The sequence below is a fragment of the Oncorhynchus masou genome, chromosome 8, assembly GCF_036934945.1.
Source record: "Oncorhynchus masou masou isolate Uvic2021 chromosome 8, UVic_Omas_1.1, whole genome shotgun sequence".
Taxonomy (NCBI): Eukaryota; Metazoa; Chordata; class Actinopteri; order Salmoniformes; family Salmonidae; genus Oncorhynchus; species Oncorhynchus masou.
In genome coordinates, this window is record NC_088219.1 from 43579269 (window position 1) to 43604268 (window position 25000).

Consider the following 25000-nt stretch of genomic DNA (forward strand, 5'->3'; position numbering starts at 1 on the left):
CAGACACCCTCATCATCCAGTTCAGCTGAGTTATTTCTGAAGTAGCCCAGTCTGCAGTGCTGGCAGTTCTGTCCTCTTGTATTGTGCTTGCAGCTGACACACGTTACGATGTTCAGGTAGTCTATGTAGCTGCAGCGGTTCGAGTGGCCGTAGCACTCACAGTCTGAGAGGAGAGAGAAGAGTTAAAGAATGTTTTGAGAATGGTTATGGGATGGTTAGAGTACAGTAGTGACATTGGAGAGGAGAGAGAAGAGTTAAAGAATGTTTTGAGAATGGTTATGGGATGGTTAGAGTACAGTAGTGACATTGGAGAGGAGAGAGAAGAGTTAAAGTTATTATTCATAGGACAGTGTTTCCCAACTCCACTCCTCGAGTAGCCCCAGCAGTTTTAATAAACAGTTAGAGTAGGTTTAGGATATTAACAATTTAGGAACGCTTCAAATATCTTAACGTCAGGCCATCTGAGTCAATGAATCGATAATGAGTGCTTTCATCATTGTAGAGAGAGAGAGAGAGATCCTTCCTGCGATTATCTTTGCTGAGGTTTGTACCTAATTAAGGTTTTATTAAGCTTCAGAAGTCAGCTGCAGTGTGTGTGCGCTGCAAGCCACCGCTGTCCTCTAAGGAGGCGTTTACCAGGCGTGTTTATGCAAATGCACATTTAAATGCACACTAAAAAGTTGGCGTTTAGCTGTTTAATTAGCCATCACATTATTAATTTATTATTGTTTGGTTGATGACACTGAAACATTTATGGGCTGTTTTGAGAGGGGGGGGGGACTGCGAACTGAGAAGTCAAATAAAACGCGCACACACGCGTGCACAGGCTCACATAAAATGCTTCTCTCAGTGATAAAAGATGGGTTAGGTGAGAAACCTTACTCAGTAATTCAATATAAATGCCCCATTACACCACAGACGGGAGAGAGGGAGAATGGGGCATTGTTCCACAAATGCAGGAAAAGTCAAGATGGGACTTCATGGAAGGCCGTAAATAAACTATTGTAACAAGACTCTTATTTTGAAGATTCCGTATGCCTATATTAATTGGCATTCAAGATAGGGATGAATAATATTTCTGTCACACACTAGGAGAAGTGTTGGACGGGGAGCAAATGGACCTGTTTGAATGGTGATAAATAGTGATGAGCAATGACTAGATAGTGACCCGTGGATACAACATAGTGACAGAGAATAACACATGTAGATGCTTACCTTGTGAGCCAAACAACACCAACACGATGAGGAGGGATGATCGAGTCAGACAGAAGAAACAATGAAAAGGAAGACAACAAAGACACGCAGAGAAAAGGAATCTTTTCACGGTTTTTGCCACTGATCTGGTCATTCAGACAGTGAAAATGTCTTCAATGCTACTCAACTAACTCTCTACTCCACTATCTACTCTACTAACTCTCTACCCTACAATCTACTCCTCTAAATATCTACTCTACTAACTGATGTCCACTTACTAAACAAGATTCCATGCCCGGATGATGCTCCAGTCTCCTGTATGCATCCCTAGTCACTCCACTACTAGCTACTATTGTTCTGTGTCTTACCTTTGAAATCATCATATATGATCCCATACAACTGTCTGGCCTGGGGCTCTCCTCCTGAGACCAAGAGCTTGAGAATCCCTTCAGGAGATGAAGGAATCATTGTTTTAGAAGGGTTTCCTGGATCTGCAACCCAGCACAACATGCAAACTGCCCATGCTAGAGCACAACAATGTAGCCTATGGGCTACCTATTGCAGCTGCATATTTTTGAGAAGTTGTTCCATAGAGATATAATTATAGAGAGGCTGATGTTATAGAGCCCCAATGTCCTGCTAATGGAACAGTTTACTGGGGTACAGTTCAAAGCCAGCTAGTTTCATCTCTATGGGTTGGTCATCATCTAGACATAGTAAGGACATGGCTTGGGAGTAAGGTGATCCCATTTAAAATACCCAAATGCGGGACAACAGAATTATGTTGTGGCACAGTGTAGCCTACATGAATACAAAATGTTGGCAGCATTCTTCACGTTTTACCGGTGAAACGTCAAAACTGCATCTGCATGACAATCATTGGATCTCAATCGGTTTCATGGGAACATGCATTTAGCTCTTCAATTACTTTTTCGTGAGCAAATTAGAGAAGATGGTGTTAACAAACTATATAACCTTCTTGTATTTAGTTTCAATAGTTTCAATCAAAGAAAATGCTGCCTAGTGCTACCTTGTACCTTGTCCCAGACCTTCTGCTTTCAAACTTTCTCTCTCTCTCTCTCTCTCTCCTGCTGTCTCAACCACTGAACGCTTGGCATGAAAGGCAACTGATATTTACTCCTGAGGTGCTGACCTGTTGCACCCTCTACAACCACTGTGATTATTATTTGACCCTGCTGGTCATCTATGAACGTTTGAACTTCTTGAAGAACGATCTGGCCTTAATGGCCATGTGCTCTTATATTCTCCACCCGGCACAGCCAGAAGATGACAGGCCATGTACTCTTATAATCTCTAGGTCTCTTCCTAGGTTCCTGCCTTTCTATGGAGTTTTTCCCAGCCACCGTGCTTCTACATCTGCCTTGCTTGCTGTTTGCGGTTCTAGGCTGGGTTTCTGTACAGCACTTTGTGACATCTGCTGATGTAAGATGTGCTTTATAACTACATTTGATTTAGTGGCGGTCGTGTTGAGTTTTGAAAGCATGAGGATATTTTTGGGACTATTCAGAAATGACCAACGTGGTGTTTTTGGTGCAACAGTAACATTATAATATGCTATTATATTTGGTTATGTTATGCATAATACTAATGAATCATTATGTGATCGTCGAAGACATTGATTAACTTTAACTTTACTAAACAATCACAGGATCCGGCAGCACTACATCCCTGCACCAAATTAGCTAATTAGCCTACTCTTTTGCAGAAACGAGAGACCGTGTGTGGCTGTTTTTATGAAAATCTGGGAATATTTGGTCAAGGAAACATTTCTGGTTGGTCTCAGGGAATGTAAAACAGTTAGGAAGGGAGACTTTTAAAACAGTATTGAGTGAAGTAGCAGCATATATGGTAAATGAGCAATGAGCATGGAGAGCCTCATAAGTTTGACGAAATCACCTTATATCTTTCAGTCTAATAAGGCTATTTACTTACATTAGTAGCTCGCTGTCAGAAGCATGAATAAAGTAGTTAGGCAACTGTCCTATCTAAGTTCAGCTGGAATGTAGCCTGATGTCTTGTCTCGCCGATGTCAGATCTCAGCAACGATTGGAGAAGAGTTTAAATATTTTTTTCTTTAGTGCAACATGACTGCAGGAGACAGGTTGGAATGTCTGACTGAAATACAGGACAAATCTATCTGTTTTCTAAATTAGCGGTGTTTGAATTTGTTGATAAAATGCGTGATTGTTTGGTTGTGGAACTAAGGGCCAAATGTGGGACTGTACCGGACAATCGGGGACATGTGGTCACCCTACTTGGGAGAGATGCAATCTACCGGATCCTAGCCTATAGGGTGTGTACACTACACACTACACACTAGCATAAGTTCTACCTTTCTTCTTTGCATACTCTCTCTCCTCTTCACTCTCTTCCTCCTCCCACTTCTTCTTCTCTTCTTGTCTCTCAGGGGGCTCCAAGGTCTCCTGACCCAAGCTTCCCCACTCAGGTGTTTCGAGAACTTCCTCTGGATCACCACAGAGGAAGAATGAGAGATTGGAGATCTACTTCTCTACAGGTTAATTAGTGCTGTCTGACTGCTCCCATTTTCAAGCTCCAACTTCGACTATACACTCACTAGCACTACACACGAGCTCTATACATGTACAGCTCATCCACAGAAGATACCTTCAGTCTTTTTTCCTGTGTCCTCCTCCCTCCCCTCCTCTTTCTCAGAGGGTTTCCCGGTCTCCTGTGTGCCACCCGTCCCCTCCACTTCAGGCATTGGAGGGGCTGCGAGCACCAAAGGATCACATCATTCATTGACTTGTTATTTTGTTTGTTCATTAGTTTGTTCATCCCCCCTCCGTCTGTTTATTCATAATACTAGTGTACCTAATTGATCCAGTCTATTTCAGAGGAGCACAATGAGTTATAAAACTACTAACTAATGCAGTCTTTCAAATCTTACACCAGATACCTTCTGCCTCATTCTCCTTCTCCGTCTTTACCACTTCCTGCTTCTTTCCTTCTCCCTCAGAGGTGCTCTCACTCTCTCCAGGGCCCTCTGCCTCAGGTCGGGGGGGGACTGTGAGTCAGAAAGGGTCCGAAAAACCAAAGTCAGAATTTGTTCACTTCGCCTCATCCCCTATGAACTACAAACTACAGGTCACTTGGAAAAACGTAACATTTTACACAGCTAGCAAGCTATAACCTTTATTTCTCTCCTTCTCTGTTGTCGTCTCTTTCTTTTCCTTTTTCTCCACCATCCGCTCATCTTTGCCAGAGGGCTTTTCTCTTTTCCCAGAGTCCACTGCTTCCGGCTTTTGGGTGACTGCGAAGCGAGCACCAGTGAGACATGAGCACTCTCAGAAAACTTAAAAAGTTATGTCCGTAACTCTGGTACCGCAAAACTTCAATTAACAGCCCAGGCGTTTATTTGCTTAAATCACTGAACACAACAGGGAGATTTCTAAGGGTTTGTACTCCCGAAGTTGTTTACTGTTTTTTTGCTTGCCTGTTAGCTAGCAGTTCTCTGCTGTTAGCAGCTAATGGCTAGCAGTTTCTTGCTGGCGAGTCATTACAAAATGATTGAATGTAACAAATAAAACATTAAGATCAATCATGTTTATTTGAAACAGGCATTTATTTGCTGAAATGTGTGCTGTTGCCTAGGTATTAAATGGGACAGGCGGCTATTTGAGACTCAGCGTTTAATTGACGTTTTTTGTATGCTCCCATTATGATTTAATCAGACGCACAAAACAGACAATGTATCGATTTGAGTTGGATCTTCGTCAGGTCATACCACTGTAAATGCACCTACATAAATATCCTCAGAGGCATGTAGGCCACATCTGATCAATTAAATACATTAATATACATATTACACAGTATACATACAGTGCATTTGGAAAGACCCCTTCATGTTTTACACATTTTTTTAACGTTACAGCCTTAATTCAATTACATATTTGACTCATCAATCTACACACAATACCCCATGATGACAAAGCGAAAACAGGTTTTCAGAAATGTTTGCAAATGAAATTCAAAATTCAAAACACAAATACATTATTTACATAAGTATTCAGACCCTTTGCTATGAGACTCAAAATTGAGCTCAGGTGCATCCTGTTTCCATTGATCATCCTTGAGATGTTTCTACAACCTGATTGGAGTCCACCTGTGGTAAATTATATTGATTGGACATTGGAAAGGCACACACCTGTCTATATAAAGTACCACAGTTGACAGTGCATGTCAGAGCAAAAACCAAGCCACGAGGTCAAAGGACTTGTCCGTAGAGCTTCAAAACAGGATAGCGTCGAGGAACAACCCTTCACAGCATTGAATGTCCCCAAGAACACGGTGGCCTCCATCATTGTTAAATGGAAGAAATTTGGAACCACCAAGACTCTTCCTAGAGCTGGCCACCAGTAATCGTGGACAAGGGGCTTGGTCAGGGAGGTGACCAAGAACCCGATGGTCACTCTGACAGCCCTCCAGAGCTCCTCTGTCGAGATGGGTGAACCTTCCAGAAGGACAACCATCTCTGCAGCACTCCCCCAATCAGGCCTTTATGGTAGAGTGGAAGCCACTCCTCAGTAAAAGGCACATGCCAGCTTGGAGGCACCTAAAGGACTCTCAGACCTGAAAATAGCTGTGCAGCGATGCTCCCCATCCAACCTGAGAGAGCATCTGCAGAGAAGAAGAATGGGAAAAACTCCCCAAATACAGATGTGCCAAGCTTGCAGCGTCATACCCAAGAAGACTCGAGGCTGTAGTCACTGCTGAAGGTGCTTCAACAAAGTACTGAGTAAAGGGTCTGGTATTTCAAATGTTCGTTTTTTTAATAAATTTGCTAAAATATATAAAAACCTGTTTTTGCTCCGTCATTATGGGGTATTGCGTGTAGATTGATGAGGATGATTTAATAAATTTTAGAATAAGGCTATAACGTCTGAATAAAAAACATCCATGCATTTTGATTTGTTTATTCTTATGGGTGTGCAATAGATTAAAAACAGGTGAGACAAATGTGTCAATCGTTTTGTATATTATATCAGGAAAATGTGAAAATGCAGCCAGCCCCTGGGAAAGCAGAACACATCTAGTTCCACGTTGAGACCTCTTGGAGAGGTGGATTATCCTCAACATTAATGTATCCAAAAGGACTCGTCTCAGGAGGAAATTGTCAATATTGCCCCCTCTCTACGTGACATTTTCACTTGTTCAATTCCCAGGTATTGAAGAGAGGACAAGTTGTGCTTTGCCTGGGAAAAGTGCAAAGCAAGGGGACTTTTGATATCATTATTCCTTATGGAACTTCTGTGTTCTGTGATTTTTAGCGCTCTGATCGCCTTTCCCACATACCCCAATCCGCATAGACACTTGATCAAATAAAGGACGTTTGGGGTGTTGCGGGATATTGTGCCTTTAATTTGTGTCTCTTTGCAAGTCTCTGGGTGGAAAAACCCTGCCATTTGTGATTCAAGTTGTCCTGAGTGCATTAACCACATAAGCCAACATAATTCCCATTGGGAATATCACTAAGATAGTATCCTGCTGGAGTGTTCACACAGGGCAGGTGTGCGTAGAGAGCGCTCTGGACCGTACGCCCTTACACATGGTTCCTCCTACTCCTCCCTTGACATCAATTTCAACTCCAGCCTTCCCAGTCAGGGTGAGAGGCAGGGGAAATACAGGCCCAACATCATACCCTCACCATGGAAGAAGATGTGGTGAGGGAAGTGCAAACACTTACTATGGAGAACGCAGGTAGTATGTGATAAATGTGTGATAAGTCTATCCAGCAAGTCTGAACCTGCTCTCAGCAAAGGCGTATCATTTGTACTAACAACACATTGTAATGACTTTAACGCTTCAGTATGTCGATTTTCAAACGTTTTTCAGAACTCTAAGACAGATGAAATGATTTGCTACAAATGATACTGTGTCTATTGGAAATGCCCATAATGTTGCTATTTTCAGGGGTAAATCCACCTTTATGCCTCAGAGAAAAGATCATCACTGGAAACATATTGAAGACCAAGTAAAACATGTGAATACCAGGTGTTGAGTAACTTGGCCAAAGAGCAAAGCTTTGAGCGATTTGAACAAATATTTAACTGTCATTGTGAAGCCTTCCGATAAAGGTAGTGCAATATTGGTACAGAACCTGGTAGACTATGAGACAGAGATGAATCGACAATTGTCTGACAATGTTTTGTATCAGAAACTCCCTTTGGACCTTACTTCCCAGTTAAATGCCTCTATTCATGACAAGCTCACGCTACTGCATATCTTGGCAGAGAGAAAATCCGTAAGAATGAGTACAAAGCCCTATTATTGCCAGAATTGGGAGCCCGACAAAAAAAGATTAACTTTTGTTGACTCATTTCTCAAGCCGTGTGTCTCCTCCTTACCCTCCTTCACTGGGGACTATGGTGACATGATTAATGTACTCAAGAAAATTCCCCAGATCAATGACAACACACTACTGGCCTGTTTTGACTTTGAAAACCTATACATGTCTATAACCCCCCAAAAGTTAGACTAGAGACCCTGAGCTCCTTCTTGGAACAATGCCCTACAGACTCTCAGCTTAGCTCCTCATGTATCAGAGACTAAGCAGAGCTGGTACTCACAAATAACTGTTTTATGTTTAGAAGTTACTTTTTCCTACAAACAAAAGGAACCACTATGGGGAGTATGATGGCACCCAATTATGCCAATCATTATATGGGATTCTTAGAACATGAACACTTTCACAACCCTGAGCAAAATAACTTTCTATCCAAGATCAAACCATATCAACGTTATATACAGTTGAAGTTGGAAGATTACATACACCTTAGCCAAATACATTTAAATACACTCAGTTTTTCACAATTCCTGACATTTAATCCAAGTAAACATTCCCTGTCTTAGGTCAGTTAGGATTACCACTTTATTTTAAGAATGTGACATTTCCGAATAATAGTAGAGAGAATGATTTATTTCAGCTTTTATTTCTTTCATCACATTCCCAGTTGGTCAGAAGTTTACAGTATTTGGTAGCATTGCTTAAATGGCTTAACTTGGGTCAAGCGTTTCGGGTAGCCTTCCACAAGCTTCCCTCAGTAAGTTGGGTACATTTCGGCCCATTCCTCCTGACAGAGCTGGTGTAACTGAGGCAGGATTGTAGGCCTCCTTGCTCGCACACGCTTGTCAGTTCTGCACACAAATTTTCTAGGATTGAGGTCAGGGCTTTGTGATGGCCACTCCTATACCTTGACTTTGTTGTCCTTAAGCCATTTTGCCACAACTTTGGAAGTATGCTTGGAGTCATTGCCCACTTGGAAGACCCATTTGCGATCAAGCTTTAACGACCTGAATGATGTCTTGAGATGTTGCTTCAATATATTCACATAATTGTCCTACCTCATGATGCCATCTATTTTGTGAAGTGCACCAGTCCCTCCTGCAGCAAAGTAACCCCACAACATGATGCTGCCACCCCTGTGCTTCACGGTTGGGATGGTGTTCTTCAGCTTGCATGCCTCCCCCTTTTCCCTCCAAACATAAAGATGGTCATTATGGCCAAACAGTTCTATTTTCGTTTCATCAGACCAGAGGACATTTCTCCAAAAAGTACGATCTTTATCCTTATGTACAGTTGCAAACTGTAGTCTGGCTTTTTTATGGCGGTTTTGGAGCAGTGGCTTCTTCCTTGCTGGGCAGCCTTTCAGGTTATGTCGATATAGGACTCATTTTGTAACTGTTTCCTCCAGCATCTTCACAATGTCCTTTGCTGTTGTTCTGGGATTGATTTGCACTTTTCGCACCAAAGTACGTTCATCTCTAGGAGACAGAACGCGTCTCCTTCCTGAGCGGTATGACGGCTGCGTTGTCCCATGGTATTTATACTTGAGTACTATTGTTTGTACAGATGAACATGGTACCTTCAGGCATTTGGAAATTGCTCCCAAGGTTGAACCAGACTTGTGGAGGTCTACAATTATTTTTCAGGTTTTGAGGCTTTGGCTGAGGTTTTGGCTGATTTCTTTTGATTTTCCCATGATGTCAAGCAAAGAGGCATTGCGTTTGAAGAAAGGCCTTGAAATACATCCACAGGTACACCTCCAATTGACTGAAAGGATGTCAATTAGCTTCTAAAGCTTCATTATTAATGGGAATTTTTCAAGCTACTTAAAGGCACAGTCAACTTTGTGTATGTGAACTTCTGACCCACTGGAATTGTGATGCATTGAATTATAAGTGAAATAATCTGTCTGTAAACAATTGTTGGAAAGATTACTTGTGTCATGCACAAAGTAGAGGTCCTAACCGACTTGCCAAAGCTATAGTTTGTTAACAAGAATTTTGTGGAGTGGTTAAAAAATGAGTTTTAATGACTCCAACCTAAGTGTATGGAAACTTCCGACATCAACTGTAGATGATACACGACATGATCAAAAGTATGCGGACACCTGCTCGTCGAATATCTTACTCCAAAATCATGGGCATTAATATGGAGTTGTCTTCCCCATTTCTGCTATAACAGCCTCCACTCTTCAGGGAAGGCTTTCCACTAGATGTTGTAACATTGCTGCTGGGACTTCCTTCCATTCAGTCACAAGAGCAATAGCAAGGTCCGGCACTGATTTTGGGGGATTAGGTCTGGCTCGCAGTCTCCATTCCAGTTAATTTTAAAGGTGTTTGATTGGGTTGAGGTCAGGGCTCTGTGCAGGCCAGTCAAGTACTTCCACACCGATCTCAACAAATAATTTCTGTATGGACCTTGCTTAGTGTATTGGGGGCATTGTCATGCTGAAACTGGAAAAGGCCTTCGCAAAACGTGTTGTCACAAAGTTGGAAGCACAGAATCGTCTAGAATGTCATTGTATGCTGTAGCATTAAGATTTCCTTTCACTTGAACTAAGAGGCCTAGCCAGAACCATGAAAAACAGCTCCAGACTATTTTTCATCCTATCCTATCATCTACCTATATCTAGTGTTTTTTGAAGTTAGCATAGGTAGCGTTCTCTTGGCATCCCCCAAATCCAGATTTGTCAGTTGGACTGCCAGGATGGTGAAGTGTGATTCATCACTCCAGAGAACGAGTTTCCACTGCTCCAGAGTCCAATGGCTGCGATTGCCAGCCGACGCTTGGCACTGTGCATGATGATCTTAGGCTTGTGTGCGGCTGCTCGGCCATGGAAACCCATTTCATGAAGCTCCCGACCAACAGTTCTTGTGTTGATGTTACTTCCGGAGGCAGTTTGGAACTCAGTATTGAGTGTTGCAACCGAGGACAGACAATTTTTACATGCTACGCACTTCAGCACTCGTGGTCCTGTTCAGTGAGCTTGTGTGGTCTACCACTTCGCAACTGAGCCATTGTTGCTCCTAGACAATTTCACTTCAAAATATAAGCACTTACAGTTGACCAGGGCCGCTCTAACAGGGCAGAAATTGGATTTGTTAGAAAGGTGACATCCTATGATGGTGCCACGTTGAAGGTCACTGAGCTCTTAAGTAAGGTCATTCTACTGCCAATGTTTGTCTATGGAGATTGCATGGAGGTGTGCTCAATTTTATACACCTGTCAGCAACCAATGTTTCTGAAATAGCCGAATACCTTTGTTGATGCAGTGTATATTGGTATTATTTGCTGGGACTCCCATTGAACTTGAGATGCTCCATGAGTTCTTAGACAAGATGGCGCTGACAAACATCATCACCCTGTTCCTAGCTCCTAGTCTTATTCCTTACATTATTAGTTCAGAACGTTTCTTGAATTATTCCCTACAGCCAAAATTAATTTTGGGATATTTGATCGGCGGTCACTCACCAGCATTTCAACCAAAAATGTGACTTTCCTGAATTTGATCCTTTGTTTGTACCTCACAAGGCAATTCCACTGAGACCTGTTCCAAGATGACATCGACAGAGAACAGGAATTTGGCTTTTATTCTGACTCAGGAGGCGTGCATACCGTCCACCGCTTCTGAGTATATTACTTGCCAATGTTCAGTCCCTAAACAATAAAGTAGACGTGCTCAGGGTGAGGATCTCATTCCAGACAGACATCAGGGACTGTAGCATGCTCTATTTCAAGGAATCGTTGGGATATGCAACAACACCTTTGTTACGCTGCTCTTTAACACAGGGCTCCTACAAAGGGGTCACTCGACCAAATTAATTCTCATTGAAAGCAAGTCTAAGAAGCGGTAGACCTTTAGAAAATATTTACTAAATAAACTAAAGTGAACCCCCCAAAACAATCTAAAAGTAACACAAGAAAATTACATAACAATAATGAGGCTATATACAGGGGGTAACGGTACCAAGTCAATGTGCGAGGGTACAGGTTTGTCGAGGTCATTTGTAAAGTGACTATGCATAGGTAATAAACAACGAGTAGTAGCAGTTTAAAAATAAGGGGAGGGAGGGTGTCAATGTAATGTAAATAGTGTGGGTGGCCATTTGATTAATTGTTCAGCAGTCTTATGGTTTGGGGGTAGAAGCTATTGGTCCTAGACTTGGCGCTCCTGTACCGCTTGCCGTGCAGTAGCAGAGAGAACAGTCTATGACTTGGGTGACTGCAGTCTTGGACACCCTGAAGGGCCCCAGTGTTGAGGATCAGCGTGGAAGATGTGTTGTTGCCTACCCATATCATCTGGGGGCGGCCCGTCAAGTCCAGGTTCCAGTTGCAGAGGGAGGTGTTTAGTCCCAGGGTCCTTAGCTAAGTGTTGAGCTTTGAGGAGAACTAAGGTGTTGAACGCTGAGCTGTAGTCAATGAACAGCATTCTCACATAGGTGTTCCTTTTGTCCAGGTGGGAAAGGGCAGTGTGGAGTGCGATTGAGATTGCATCATCTGTAGATCTGTTGCGACGGTATGTGAATTGGAGTGGGTCTAGGGTTTCCGGCATGATGGTGTTGATGTGAGCCATGACCAGCCTTTCAAAGCACTTTATGGCTACCAATGTGAGTGCTACGGGGCGGTAATCATTTAGGCAGGTTACCTTCGCTTTCTTGGGCACAGGGACTATAGTGGTCTGAAACATGTAAGTATTACAGACTCGGTCAGGGAGAAGATGAAAATGTCAGTGAAGACACTTGCCAGTTGGTCGCGCATGCTTTGAGTACACGTCCTGGTAATCTGTCAGGGTCCATTGCTTTGTGAATGTTGACATGTTTAAAGGTCTTGTTCACATTGGCTGTGGACAGCCTGATCACACAGTCTTCTGGAACAGCTGGTGCTCTCATGCATGCTCAGTGTTGCTTGCCTCGAAACAATCATAAAAGGCATTTAGCTCGTCTGGTAGGCTCGTGCCACTGGGCAGCTGGCGGCTGGGTTTCCCTTTGTAGTCCGTAATATTCTTCAAGCCCTGCCACATCCGACGAGCATCAAAGCCGGTGTAGTATGATTCAATCTTAGTCCTGTATTTACGCTTTGCCTGTTTGATGAGGGCATAGCTGGATTTCTTATAAGTGTCCGGATTAGTGTCCCGTTCCTTGAAAGCGGCAGCTCTAGCCTTTAGCTCGGGTGTGGATGTTGCCTGTAATCCATGGCTTATGGTTGGGAAATGTACGTACGGTCTCTGTGGGGAAGATGTCGTCAATGCACTTATTGATGAAGTGACTGAGGTGGTATACTCCTCAATGCCATTGGATGAATCCCGGAACATATTCCAGTCTGTGCTAGCAAATCAGTCCTGTAGCGTAGCATCCACGTCATCTGACCACCTCCGTGTTGAGCAAGTCACTGGTACTTCCTGCTATAGTTTTTGCTTGTAAGCAGGTATCAGGAGGATATAATTATGGTTAGATTTGCTAAATGGAGGGTGAGGGAAAGCTTTGTGTGTGGAGTAAAGGTGGTCTAGAGATTTTTTCCTCGGGTTGCACATTCTGGCAGAAATTAGGTAAAACGGATTTAAGTTTGCCTGCATTAGAGTCCCCGGCCACGAGGAACGCCGCTTCTGGATGAGCATTTTCTTGTTTTCTTATGGCCTTATACAGCTTGTTGAGTGTGGTTTTAGTGCCGGCATCGGGTTGTGGTGGTAAATAGAGGCTCTCTTGGTAGATAGTGTGGTCTACAGCTTATCATGAGGTATTCTACCTTCGGCGGGCAATATCTCGAGACTTCTTTAATATTAGACACTGCAGTTATTGACAAATTGACACACACCCCCGCCCCTCGTCTTACCAGATGTAGCTGCTCTGTCCTTCCGATGCATGGAGAAGCCAGCCAGTTCTATATTGTGTCATCGTTCAGCCACGACTCTGTGTATCAGATTTCAGGTAAGACCCAAGTGCAGACTGTGTTGATGTAACAATATTTAATATTTATTGCAACAATAGGGGCAGGCAAACAGCAAGTGAAGGCAGGGGGTTGATAATCCAGAGTAGTAGGGGGGTCAAGGCACAGGACAGCAAGGGTCAAAACCAGGAGGATGAGAAAAAGAGAGACTGGGGAAAGCAGGAGCTGAGACAAAATGCTGGTTGACTTGATCAAACAAGACGAACTGGTACAGAAAGACAGAAAACACAGGTATAAATACCCAGGGGATAAGTGGGGAAGATGGGCGACACCTGGAGGGGGTGGAGACAAGCACAAGGACAGGTGAAACAGACTAGGGCGTGACACTGTGAAACATAAGATATTACAATTTTTAATGTCCCATTGGTAGAATAGTATTAATCGTAGATTGTCCAGTTTGTTTTTCAATGATTGCACGTTGGCCAATAATACGGAGGCAAGAGGTGGTTTACCTACACGTCGGCAAATTCTTACAAGGCACCCCGCCCTCCTCCCCCTTTTATTCACACTGATGATGGGGATTTGGGCCTTGTCTTGACAAAGCAGTATATCCTTCGCGTCAGACTCATTAGAGAAAAAAATCGTTGTCCAGTTCGAGGTGAGTAACAGCTGTTCTGATGTCCATAAGCTCTTTTCGGTCATAAGAGATAGTAGCAGCAACATTATGTACAAAATGAGTTACAAGCAATGCAAAAATAAATAAAAAATAGCACAGTTGATTAGGAGCCTGTAAAACAGCAGCCATCCCTCCGGGGCCATTATATACATTGAGAAATAGTTTATTCCGGGTAGTTCCAAAGATATCTGGAAATAAGTTAACATATATATAAAAAAAACTAAACATAACTATGTTTGTAGTTATAGGTAACCAGGTCTTTGACCATACTGTGTTGTTACGTTGGTGAGTAAAAACCCCTGCTTTCTACCCTTTTAAGGTTATACAACTGTCATAAATAATGCACAGTGACAAATTGTGATGTAAATGTGATTACTATGTACTGCTGTATCACAATACAATTTTTTTATTTTGTTATTCAGTCATTTTTTTAGTTGTCCCACTTTCCACTTTACCAACCATATTTAGCTAAAGTAGGACAGCATGGAGTGCAGTAGTTCTTCCTTTTTGAAGTTATGGTGGCAGATTGTGGTAAATTGCAACAATGGCTGACACTTAAATAACGTGCCATAGAATTGTAGCTAAAGAGGGACAGTCTTATAGGCTTTTCCAATGGAGGAAAGAGATCCAATTTACATTAGGGACCACCTGTACTTAGGTTATGTAGGGCTCTCTGGTTCTTGTAGTACTATATCCGTGTACTAATTTTACTAGTACTGTTATTTGAGCGAAATCAGAAAAAGTGGGACACTTTTTTCAGGTCAATCAATCAATCAAATGTATTTATAAAGCCCTTTTTACATCAGCTGATGTCACAAAGTGCTGTACAGAAACCCAGCCTAAAACCCTAAACAGCAAGCAATGCAGATGTAGAAGCACAGTGGCTAGGAAAAACTCACTAGAAAAGCCGGAACCTAGGAAGAAACCAAGAGAGGAACCAGGCCAATCCTCTTGAGATTATAACAGTACATGGCCAAGACGTTCAAACGTTCATAGATGACCAGCAGGGTCCGTCTTCTGTAACCTCTTTAGACATCTATCCAACATATGATACCTTTCTGAAATTGTCAGATGTTTCCTGATCACACAAATGTCAATTATATTGTAATTGGGGTACAATTAGGACTAGAATAATGGTGTCCCAGTTTATCTAACCTGCTATTCCAGTGTGCCAAAAGCAAACTGAAATATGGATTTGACTCAGTGTATACATGGGTGTGTCATGCCTCCTGTGAATATGGTTTTGACTCAGTGTATACATGGGTGTGTCATGCCTCCTGTAAATATGGTTTTGACTCAGTGTATACATGGGTGTGTCATGCCTCCTGTAAATATGGTTTTGACTCAGTGTATACATGGGTGTGTCATGCCTCCTGTAAATATGGTTTTGACTCAGTGTATACATGGGTGTGTCATGCCTCCTGTAAATATGGTTTTGACTCAGTGTATACATGGGTGTGTCATGCCTCCTGTAAATATGGTTTTGACTCAGTGTATACATGGGTGTGTCATGCCTCCTGTAAATATGGTTTTGACTCAGTGTATACATGGGTGTGTCATGCCTCCTGTAAATATGGTTTTGACTCAGTGTATACATGGGTGTGTCATGCCTCCTGTAAATATGGTTTTGACTCAGTGTATACATGGGTGTGTCATGCCTCCTGTGAATTTGATATCAACATCTTGAGGATTTCAGAAATGTATCATGTGTTGGGCTAATATGTTGGATAGATGTTGAAAAAGGTTATAGAATACAGAAAGTGTCCCACTTATTTAGAATTCACCCTATGTGGATTGTGCACTCGGGACAACTTTACTCACAAATGGCAGTTTTTGTTTTACAACTCAGAGACTGGCAAAGAGACTGACAAAGATAAACAAATTAAAGGCCACACTGCAACACCACAAACTTAATTTATTTGATCAAGTGTCCATGCGGATTGGCGTACGTGGGAAACACATTCAGAGCGCTTAAAACCAGAATCAAATAACACAGGATTTGCTTAAGAAATAATGATATCAAAAGTCCCCTTGCCGTGCACTTTTCCCAGGCAAAGTACAACTTGTCCTACCTTTGCTACCTGGGAATTAAAGGGGATATTTTCCTCCTGAGATGAGAGTCCTTTTGCATATATCAAATAAAATTTTATTGGTTAGAAGATATTATTGCGAGTGTAGCTAAATGCTTGTGCTTCAAGTTCCGACAGTGCAGTAATATCTAAGAAGTTATCTAACAATTCCACAACATCTTGGCGGCAGGTAGCCTAGTGCTTAGAGCATTGGACTAGTAACCGGAAGGTTGCAAGATCAAATGGATGATAGTGGGGTGAACAGACAGTGGCTCGGGTGGTTGTTGTCCTTGATGATCTTTTTGGCCTTCCTGTAACAATGGGTGCTGTAGATGTCCTGGAGGGCAGGTAGTTTGCCCCCGGTGATGTGTTGTGCAGATCCAACCACCCTCTGGGGAGCCCTGCGGTTGTGGGCAGTGCAGTTGCCGTACCAGACGGCCCGACAGGATGTTGTCAATTGTGCATCTGTAAAGGTTTGTGAGGGTTTTAGGTGACAAGCCAAATTTCTTCAGCTTCCTTCTTCACCACCCTGTCTGTGTGGGTGGACCATTTCAGTTTGTCAGTGATGTGTACGGCGAGTAATATACAACTTTTCACCTTCTCCACTGCTGCCCCGTCGATGTGGATACGGAGATGCTCCTTCTGCTGTTTTCTGAAGTCAACGATCATTTGTTCAACACTCTGTCTCCAAAAAGTTTTCTATAAAATGTATTCTGCTCATAGGGGGCTGCATTTTCCTTATATAAAATTATTAATGCATTTGTCTCACCTGTTTTTAACCTATTGCACATCAATATTACTTGACAAGAATAAACTAATCAAAATGTATTCATATTTTTCCATATATGTCGACTGTGTAATATTTATTTTGATGTTAATGTATCGTATTAATTTGACTGGATGTATTCAATGACCGGTTGTAGCCTACATGCCTCTAGTCCAGAGGTTAATTACGTAGGTGTGTTTCACAGTGGTGTATGACCTGATAAATATCCAACGCTGATCGACACGTTGTCAAATCAAATCAAACTTTATTTGTCATTGGCGCCGAACACAACAAGTGTAGACCTTACCGTGAAATGCTTACTTAGAAGCCCTTAACCAACAGTGCAGTTCAAGAAGAGTTAAGAAAATATTTACCAAATAAACTAAAGTAATAAATCATAAAGTGGCATTGTCTGTTTTGTGCATCTGATTAAGTCACCATGGGAACGTAGCAGAGTTGCGGACATTACTTTTGTCTTTGTCCTGTACCTGATAAGTTGGATATGCATATTTTTCTAGTTTTTTTTTATTTTTTCACCCACAGAAACAACACTAAAGTTTTACCATAAGGTCCATGGGGATTTAAAAATATACTCTTAATAGACATAATTTATCAGCACTATACTGTAGCTACCTTATAGTAAGTGTATTAGTCTGTCTATGAACAATGACACAGCTACAAGTACTTTACTTCTACTACACATTAACCTACCAGTACACACAATGCACAATACCTTCTTCAGCATTTCCCTCTTTCTCCTGCACACCCTCTTTCTCCTCCACACCCTCTTTCTCCTCCACACCCTCTTTCTCCTCCACACCCTCTTTCTTTAGTCCTATATTAGAGGGAGTATCACTCTTCGCATTGTCCTCTGCTTCAGCAGGTTTGGAGGTGACTGTGAACATTGAAAGATTTTGTCCTTTACAGTCAGAATATGCATGTCTCTCTACAAACGCATAGTACTACAGAACTACAGTACCCACATACTAGACCTACACAATGTGGCTACGATACACCAGCTATACCTTCTTCAGTCTCTTCCCCCCTCTCTTTCTCCTTCATCTCTTCTTCCTCACCCTCTTTTTCAGAGGGAATCTCAGTCTCTCCTGCATCTTCTGCCACTTCACTTTTAGCATCTGTACAAAAAACATTGCAGCCTCCAAAAGAAGTATGTGCAAAAATATTGTTATCTTCAAAGAGCTCTAAGGGGTATCTAACCTCTAAAATATGAATGACTAATCTGTCAAGGCATGTGGGAAACAGGTTGTAAATAGGGAACATTCTCCTTTAAAGATGTAATCCGCATTTGGGAAAACAGCGTCATGGTTTCCCTCTGGAAAATATTGAAAAATATTCAGACCCCTTGACTTTTTCCACGTTTTTTTAAAGTTACAGCCTTATTCTACAATGGATTGAATTGATCTATCTACACACAATACACCAAAATGACAAAGCGAAAGCAGGTTTTATACAGTTTTGCACATTTCTACTCCCCCCCATGAATACGTTATTTACATAAGTATTCAGACCCTTTGCTATGACACTCGAAACTGAGGTCAGGTGTATCCTGTTTCCATTGATCATCCTTGAGATGTTTCTACAACTTGGTTGGAGTCCACCTGTGGTAAATTCAATTGATTGGACATGATTTGGAAAGGCACACACCTGTCTATATAAGGTCCCCCAGTTGACAGTGCAAGTCAGAACAAAAACCAAGCCATGAGGTTGAAGGAATTGTCCATGGAGCTCCGAGACAAGATTGTGTCGAGGCAAAAAAATATTCCTAGAGCTGGCCGCCCGGCCAAACTGAGAAATCGGGGGAGAAAGGCGCTACTTATGTAAATAAGGTATTTATGATGGACAACCATCTTTGCAGCACTCCACCAATCAGACCTTTATGGCAGTGCCCAGATGGAAGCCAATCCTCAGTAAAAGGCACATGGAGTTTCCCAAAAGGCACCTAAAGGACTCAGACCATGAGAAACAAGATTCTCTGGTCTGATGATACCAATATTAAATTATTTAGCCTGAATGCCATCGTCACATATGTAGAAAACATGGCACCATCTACGGTGAAGCATAGTGATGGCAGCATCATGCAGTGGGGATGTTTTTCAGTTGCAGGGACTGGGAGACGAGTCAGGAACGAGGGAAAGATGAACAGAGCAAAGTACAGAGAGATCTTAGATTTTTTTTAAACTGTTCCAGAGACCTCAGATAGGGGAAAAGGTTCACCATCCAACAGGACAACAACCCTAAGCACCCAGCCAAGACAATGCAGGAGTGGCTTCGGGACAAGTCTCTGAATGTTCTTGAGTGGCCCAGCCAGAGACCAGACTTGAACCCGATCAAACATCTCTGGAGAGATCTGAAAATAGCAGTGCAGCGATGCTCCACATCCAACCAGACAGAGCTTAAGAGGATCCGCAGAGAAGAATGGGAGAAACTCCCCAAATACAGGTGTGCCAAGCTTGTAGCATCATTCCCAAGGAGACTCGAGGCTTTAATCGCTGCCAAATTCAGTGTTGCTGTAAGATTATCTCGAGACAATTTGCTGATACACAAAGCAACTCTAAAAACATTGAAAAGGCACTGTCCTTAGAGATCCTTTAAATTCTTTATTTGGTAGGTCAGGGTGTGACTACGGTGGGAAATCTATGTTTATATTTCTATGTTGGCAGAGTATGGTTCCCAATCAGAGGCAGCTGTCTATCGTTGTCTCTGATTGGGGATCATACTTAGGCAGCCCTTTTCCCACCTTTTGTTTTGGGATCTTGTCTTTTTGTGTTGCATATGTTGCACTCCTAGCTTTTTGTTCGATGAGTTGTTTATTGTTTTTGGTGGAACATTTAAAATTAAAGAAAATGTACGCCTACCACGCTGCACCTTGATCCGGACATTCTACAAACGAGGAGTATTTCAGAAGATCCTACCACCAACGGACCAAGCAGCGTGGTCAGGAGGACTGGACCTGGAGGAAATCCTGGAGGGAGCAGGACCCTGGACAAGGGCCAGGGAGTATCGCCGTCCGAAGGAGGAGATAGAGGCACCGAAAGTGGAACGGCGACGATACAAGGAGATAGCTCAACGAAAGCAAGCATGAGAGGCAGCCCCAACACATTTTTTTTTGGGGGGGGGGGGAACAAGGGGAGATTGGCGGAGTCAGGGTTCAAGACCTCCAGTGCGCCTCCGCGGCCCAGTGTATGAGGTGCCTGCTCCACGCACCAGGCTTCCAGTGCATCTCCCCAGTCCGGTGAGACCTGTTCCGGTTCCACGTACCAGGCCTCCAGTATGTCTCCCCACTCTGGAAAGCCTCCAGTGATGATCCATGGCCCGGAGCCGGTAGTTATGATCCATGGCACAAAGCCTCCAATGATGATCCATGGCCCCGAGCCTCCAGTGATGATCCATGGCCTGGAGCCTGCATTGAAAATCCAGGGCACGGAGCCTCCAGCGACGGTCTCCAGTCCGGAGCCTCCAGCGACGGCCCCCAGTCCGGAGCCTCCAGCGATGGTCCCCAGTCCGGAGCCTCCAGCGACGGTCCCCAGTCCGGAGCCTCCAGCGATGGCCCCCAGTCCGGAGCCTGCAGCGACGATCCCCAGTCCGGAGCCTCCAGCGATGGTCCCCAGTCCGGAGCCTCCAGCGACAGTCTCCAGTCCGGAGTCTCCAGCAACGGCCCCCATTCCGGAGCCTCCAGCGACGATCTGCAGTCCGGAGCCTCCAGCAACGGTCCCCAGTCCGGAGCCTCCAGCGACGATCCGCAGTCCGGAGCCTCCAGCGACGGTCCCCAGTCCGGAGCCTCCAGCAACGGTCCCCAGTCCGGAGTCTCCAGCAACGGCCCCCATTCCGGAGCCTCCAGCGACGATCTGCAGTCCGGAGCCTGCAGCGACGGTCCGCAGTCTGGAGCCTGCAGCGACGGTCCCCAGTCCGGAGCCTCCAGCGACGGTCCCCAGTCCGGAGCCTCCAGCGACGGTCCCCAGTCCGGAGCCTCCAGCGACGATCCCCAGTCCGGAGCCTGCAGCGACGGTCCGCAGTCTGGAGCCTGCAGCGACGGTCCCCAGTCCGGAGCCTCCAGTGACGGTCCGCAGTCCGGAGCCTCCAGCGACAGTCTCCAGTCCGGAGCCTCCAGCGGTGGTTCCCAATTCAGAGCCTCCGACGATGATCCACGGTCCGGTTCTTCCGGCAACGATTCACGGTCCGGAGTCTCCGGCGACGCTCAACGGTCCAGTTCCACAGAAGCGGAGGGATCAGCGTAGGGAGTGGGGTCTACGTCCCGAACCGGAGCAGCCACCGAGGGAAGCTGCCCACCCCCCAATACGGTGCAGTCGTCCTGCCCAGCAACAGCCCCGAAACCTGAAGAATCTGGAGATGGTCTGTATGGAGGAGTGGGCCAAAATCCCTGCTGCAGTGTGTTGAAACCTGGTCATAAACCACAGGAAACGTATGGTCTCTGTAATTGCAAACAAAGGTTTCTGTACCAAATATTAAGTTATGCTTTTCTGATGTATCAAATACTTATGTCATGCAATAAAATGCAAATTAATTACTTAAAAATCATACAATGTGATTTTCTGGATTTTTGTTTTAGATTCCGTCTCTCACAGTTGAAGTGTACCTATGATAAAAATTACAGACCTCTACATGCTTTGTAAGTAGGAAAACCTGCAAAATCAGCAGTGTATCAAATACTTGTTCTCCGCACTGTATATATTTATAGATATATACAGTTGAAGTCAGAAGTTTACATATTTTTCAACCACTCCACAAATTTCTTGTTAACAAACTATAGTTTTCGAAAAGTCAGATTGGACATCTACTTTGCGCATGAAACAAGTAATTTTTCCAATATTTGTTTACAGATAGATTATTTCACTTATAATTCACCGTATTACAATTCCAGTGGGTCAGAAGTTTACATACACTAAGGTGACTGTGCCTTTAAAAAGCTTGGAAAATTCCAGAAAATGATGTCATGGCTTTAGAAGTTTCTGATAGGCTAATTGACATAATTTGAGTCAATTGGAGGTGTACCTGTGGATGTATTTAAAGGCCTGCCTTCAAACTCAATGCCTCTTTGCTTGACATAATGGGAAAATCAAAAGAAATTGTAAATTGTGGACCTCGACAAGTCTGGTTCATCCTTGGGAGCAATTTCCAAATGCCTGAAGGTACCACATTCACCTGTACAAACAATGGTACGCACGTATAAACACCAGGGGACCACGCAGCGGTCATAACGCTCAGGAAGGAGACGGGTTCTGTCTCCTAGAGATGAATGTACTTGGGTGCGAAAAGTGCAAATCAATCCCAGAACAACAGCAAAGGACCTTGTGAAGATGCTGGAGGAAACAGGTACAAAAGTATCTAACTCCACAGTAAAACGAGTCCTATATCGACATAACCTGAAAGGCCGCTCCGCAAGGAAGAAGTCACTGCTCCAAAACTGCCATAAAAAAGCCAGACTATGGTTTGCAACTGCACAATGGGGACAAAGATTGTACTTTTTGGAGAAATGTCCTCAGGTCTGATGAAACAAACATCTTAATGTTCGGCCATAATGACCATCATTATGTTTGGAGGAAAAAGGGGGAGGCATGCAAGCCGAAGAACACCATCCCAACCGTGAAGCACGGGGGTGGCAGCATCATGTTGTGGGGGTGCTTTGCTGCAGGAGGGACTGGTGCACTTCACAAAATAGATGGCATCATGAGGCAGGACAATTATGTGGATATATTGAAGCAACATATCAAGACATCAGTCAGGAAGTTAAAGCTTGGTCACAAATGGGTCTTCCAAATGGACAATGACAACAAGCATACCTTCAAAGTTGTGGCAAAATGGCTTAAGGACAAGAAAGTCAAGATATTGGAGTGGCCATCAAAAAGCCCTGACCTCAGTCCTATAGACAATTTGTGGGCAGAACTGAAAAAGCGTGAGCGAGCAAGGAAGCCTACAAACCTGACTCAGTTACACCAGCTCTGTCAGGAGGAATGGGCCAAAATTCATCCAACTTATTGTGGGAAGCTTGTGGAAGGCTACCTGAAACTTTTGACCCAAGTTAAACAATTTAAAGGCAATGCTACCAAATACTAATTGAGTGTATGTAAACTTCTGACCCACTGGGAATGTGATTAAAGAAATAAAAGCTGAAATAAATCATTATCTCTACTATTATTCTGACATTTCGCATTCTTAAAATAAAGTGGTGATCGTAACTGACCTAAGACAGGGAATTTTTACTTGGATTAAATGTCAGGAAATGTGTATGTAAATTTCTGACTTCAACTGTATATATACAGTATATATATTTTTTGTCTATATAAATTAGCTAGCCAAATAGAACTGTCAGCAATGTTTATTAAGATAGCTAGGGACAATTTTTTCTTGGACAATTTTAGATTTAACTTAACAGGGTGAGGTCTGGCTACATTACATATATATATATATATATATATATATATATATATATATATATATATATATATATATACACTGATTGCAATACTAATGGTCCACTTCAGGCTGACAGTATTTTATACCTTTATTTAACTAGGCAAGTCAGTTTAGAACACATTCTTATTTCAATGACGGCCTATATATATTACTACATGATCAAAGGTATGTGGACATCTGTTGGTCGAACATCTCATTCCAAAATCATGGGCAATAATATGGAGTTGGTCCCCCTTTGCTGCTATAACAGCCTCTACTCTTCTGGGAAGGCTTTCCACTATATGTTGGAACATTGCTGTGGGAACTTGCTTCCATTCTGCCACAACAGAATTAGTGAGGTCAGGTACTGATGTTGGGCAATTAGGCCTGGCTCGCAGTCTGTGATCCAATTCATCCCAAAGGTGTTCGATTGGGTTGAGGTCAGGGCTCTGTGCAAGCAAGTCAAGTTCTTCCACACCGACTGTAGCCACAAAGTTGGAAGCACAGAATCATCTAGAATGTCATTGTATGCTGCAGCTTTGATTTCCCTTCACTGGAACAAAGGGGCCTCGCCCGAACCACGAAAAACAGCCACAGACCATAATTCTTCTTCCAACAAACTTTACTGTTGGCACTATGCATTCGGGCAGCTCCTGGCATCTGACAAACCCAGATTTTTCCATCGGACTACCAGATGGTGAAGCGTGATTTATCACTCCAGTGAACGCGTTTCCACTGCTCCAGAGTCCAATGGCGGCGACCTTCACACCACTTCAGTCAACGCTTGGGATTGTACATGGTGATTTTAGGCTTGTTGGCTGTGGAAACTCATTTCATGAAGCTCCCGACGAACAGTTCTTGCGATGACATTGCTTCCAGAGGCAGTTTGGAACTCGGGAGTCAGTGTTGCTAACGAGGACAGACAAGTTTTATGCGCTAAGCGGTTCAGCATTCAGCGGTCCCATTCTGTGAACTTGTGCTGCTCCTAGACTTTTCTACTTCACCATAACTTACAATTGACTAAATTTCACAAACTGACTTGTTGGAAAGTTGGCCTCCTATGACGGTGCCACGTTGAAAGTCACTGAAGTCTTCAGTATGGCCATTCTACCGCCAATATTTGTCTATGGAGATTGCATGGCTGTGTGATTTTATACAGCTGAATAGCCGAATCCACTAAATTGAAGTGTCCACATACTTTTGTATATATAGTGTATCTTGACTATCAATGATGTCAAGAAATTTGTATGGATTTCTTGTTTGGCATGTCTCCTAATGTAATAACATGACAACTGCGTCAGTGTTTGGGACAACCATTCCCCCAAATACTGGCTGAAGACCTAGCCGGCCAATAACTAGCTAACACCAGACACAAGTATATTTGCCTTTGATGAATAGGGGAAACGACTTATTATATTTGCTGACATGCTGCAGTCAAATTTTGGCACCAGTAGACTAGCTACCTAGCTATGTAAACCACGCCCCTCTGCGAACATGCCTTCAGCGATGTTGGTGACAAGACTGTACTTATGTATTAAAATGAGGCTTTTTGTGATGTCACAAAAAGTCCTGAATAATCCGGCCTCCATCCAGCCTCCTGCATCAAAGTGTTTGACATACTTTGGAGATAGATACGTTTCACATTGCTGAGATAC

The 25000-nt window shown here is 43.3% G+C and overlaps 1 protein-coding gene and 1 long non-coding RNA gene across 2 annotated transcripts in view; both read right to left on the reverse strand.

Annotated features, from left to right (window-relative positions):
• Nucleotides 1-25000, reverse strand: part of LOC135544715 (netrin-G2-like) — a 156348-nt gene that overhangs the window by 22510 nt on the left and 108838 nt on the right. Inside the window, exon 6 of the mRNA XM_064972556.1 lies at nucleotides 1-163. This exon is cut by the window's left edge and continues 5 nt beyond it. Coding sequence (XP_064828628.1) covers nucleotides 1-163 — 163 coding nt within the window. The remainder of the gene's footprint in view (nucleotides 164-25000) is intronic.
• Nucleotides 4145-17718, reverse strand: LOC135544716 (uncharacterized). Its single transcript, XR_010456365.1, has 3 exons — nucleotides 17647-17718; nucleotides 4367-4486; nucleotides 4145-4240 (listed from the first exon to the last, which is right to left on the reverse strand). It is a non-coding gene; the product is annotated as an uncharacterized LOC135544716 (long non-coding RNA).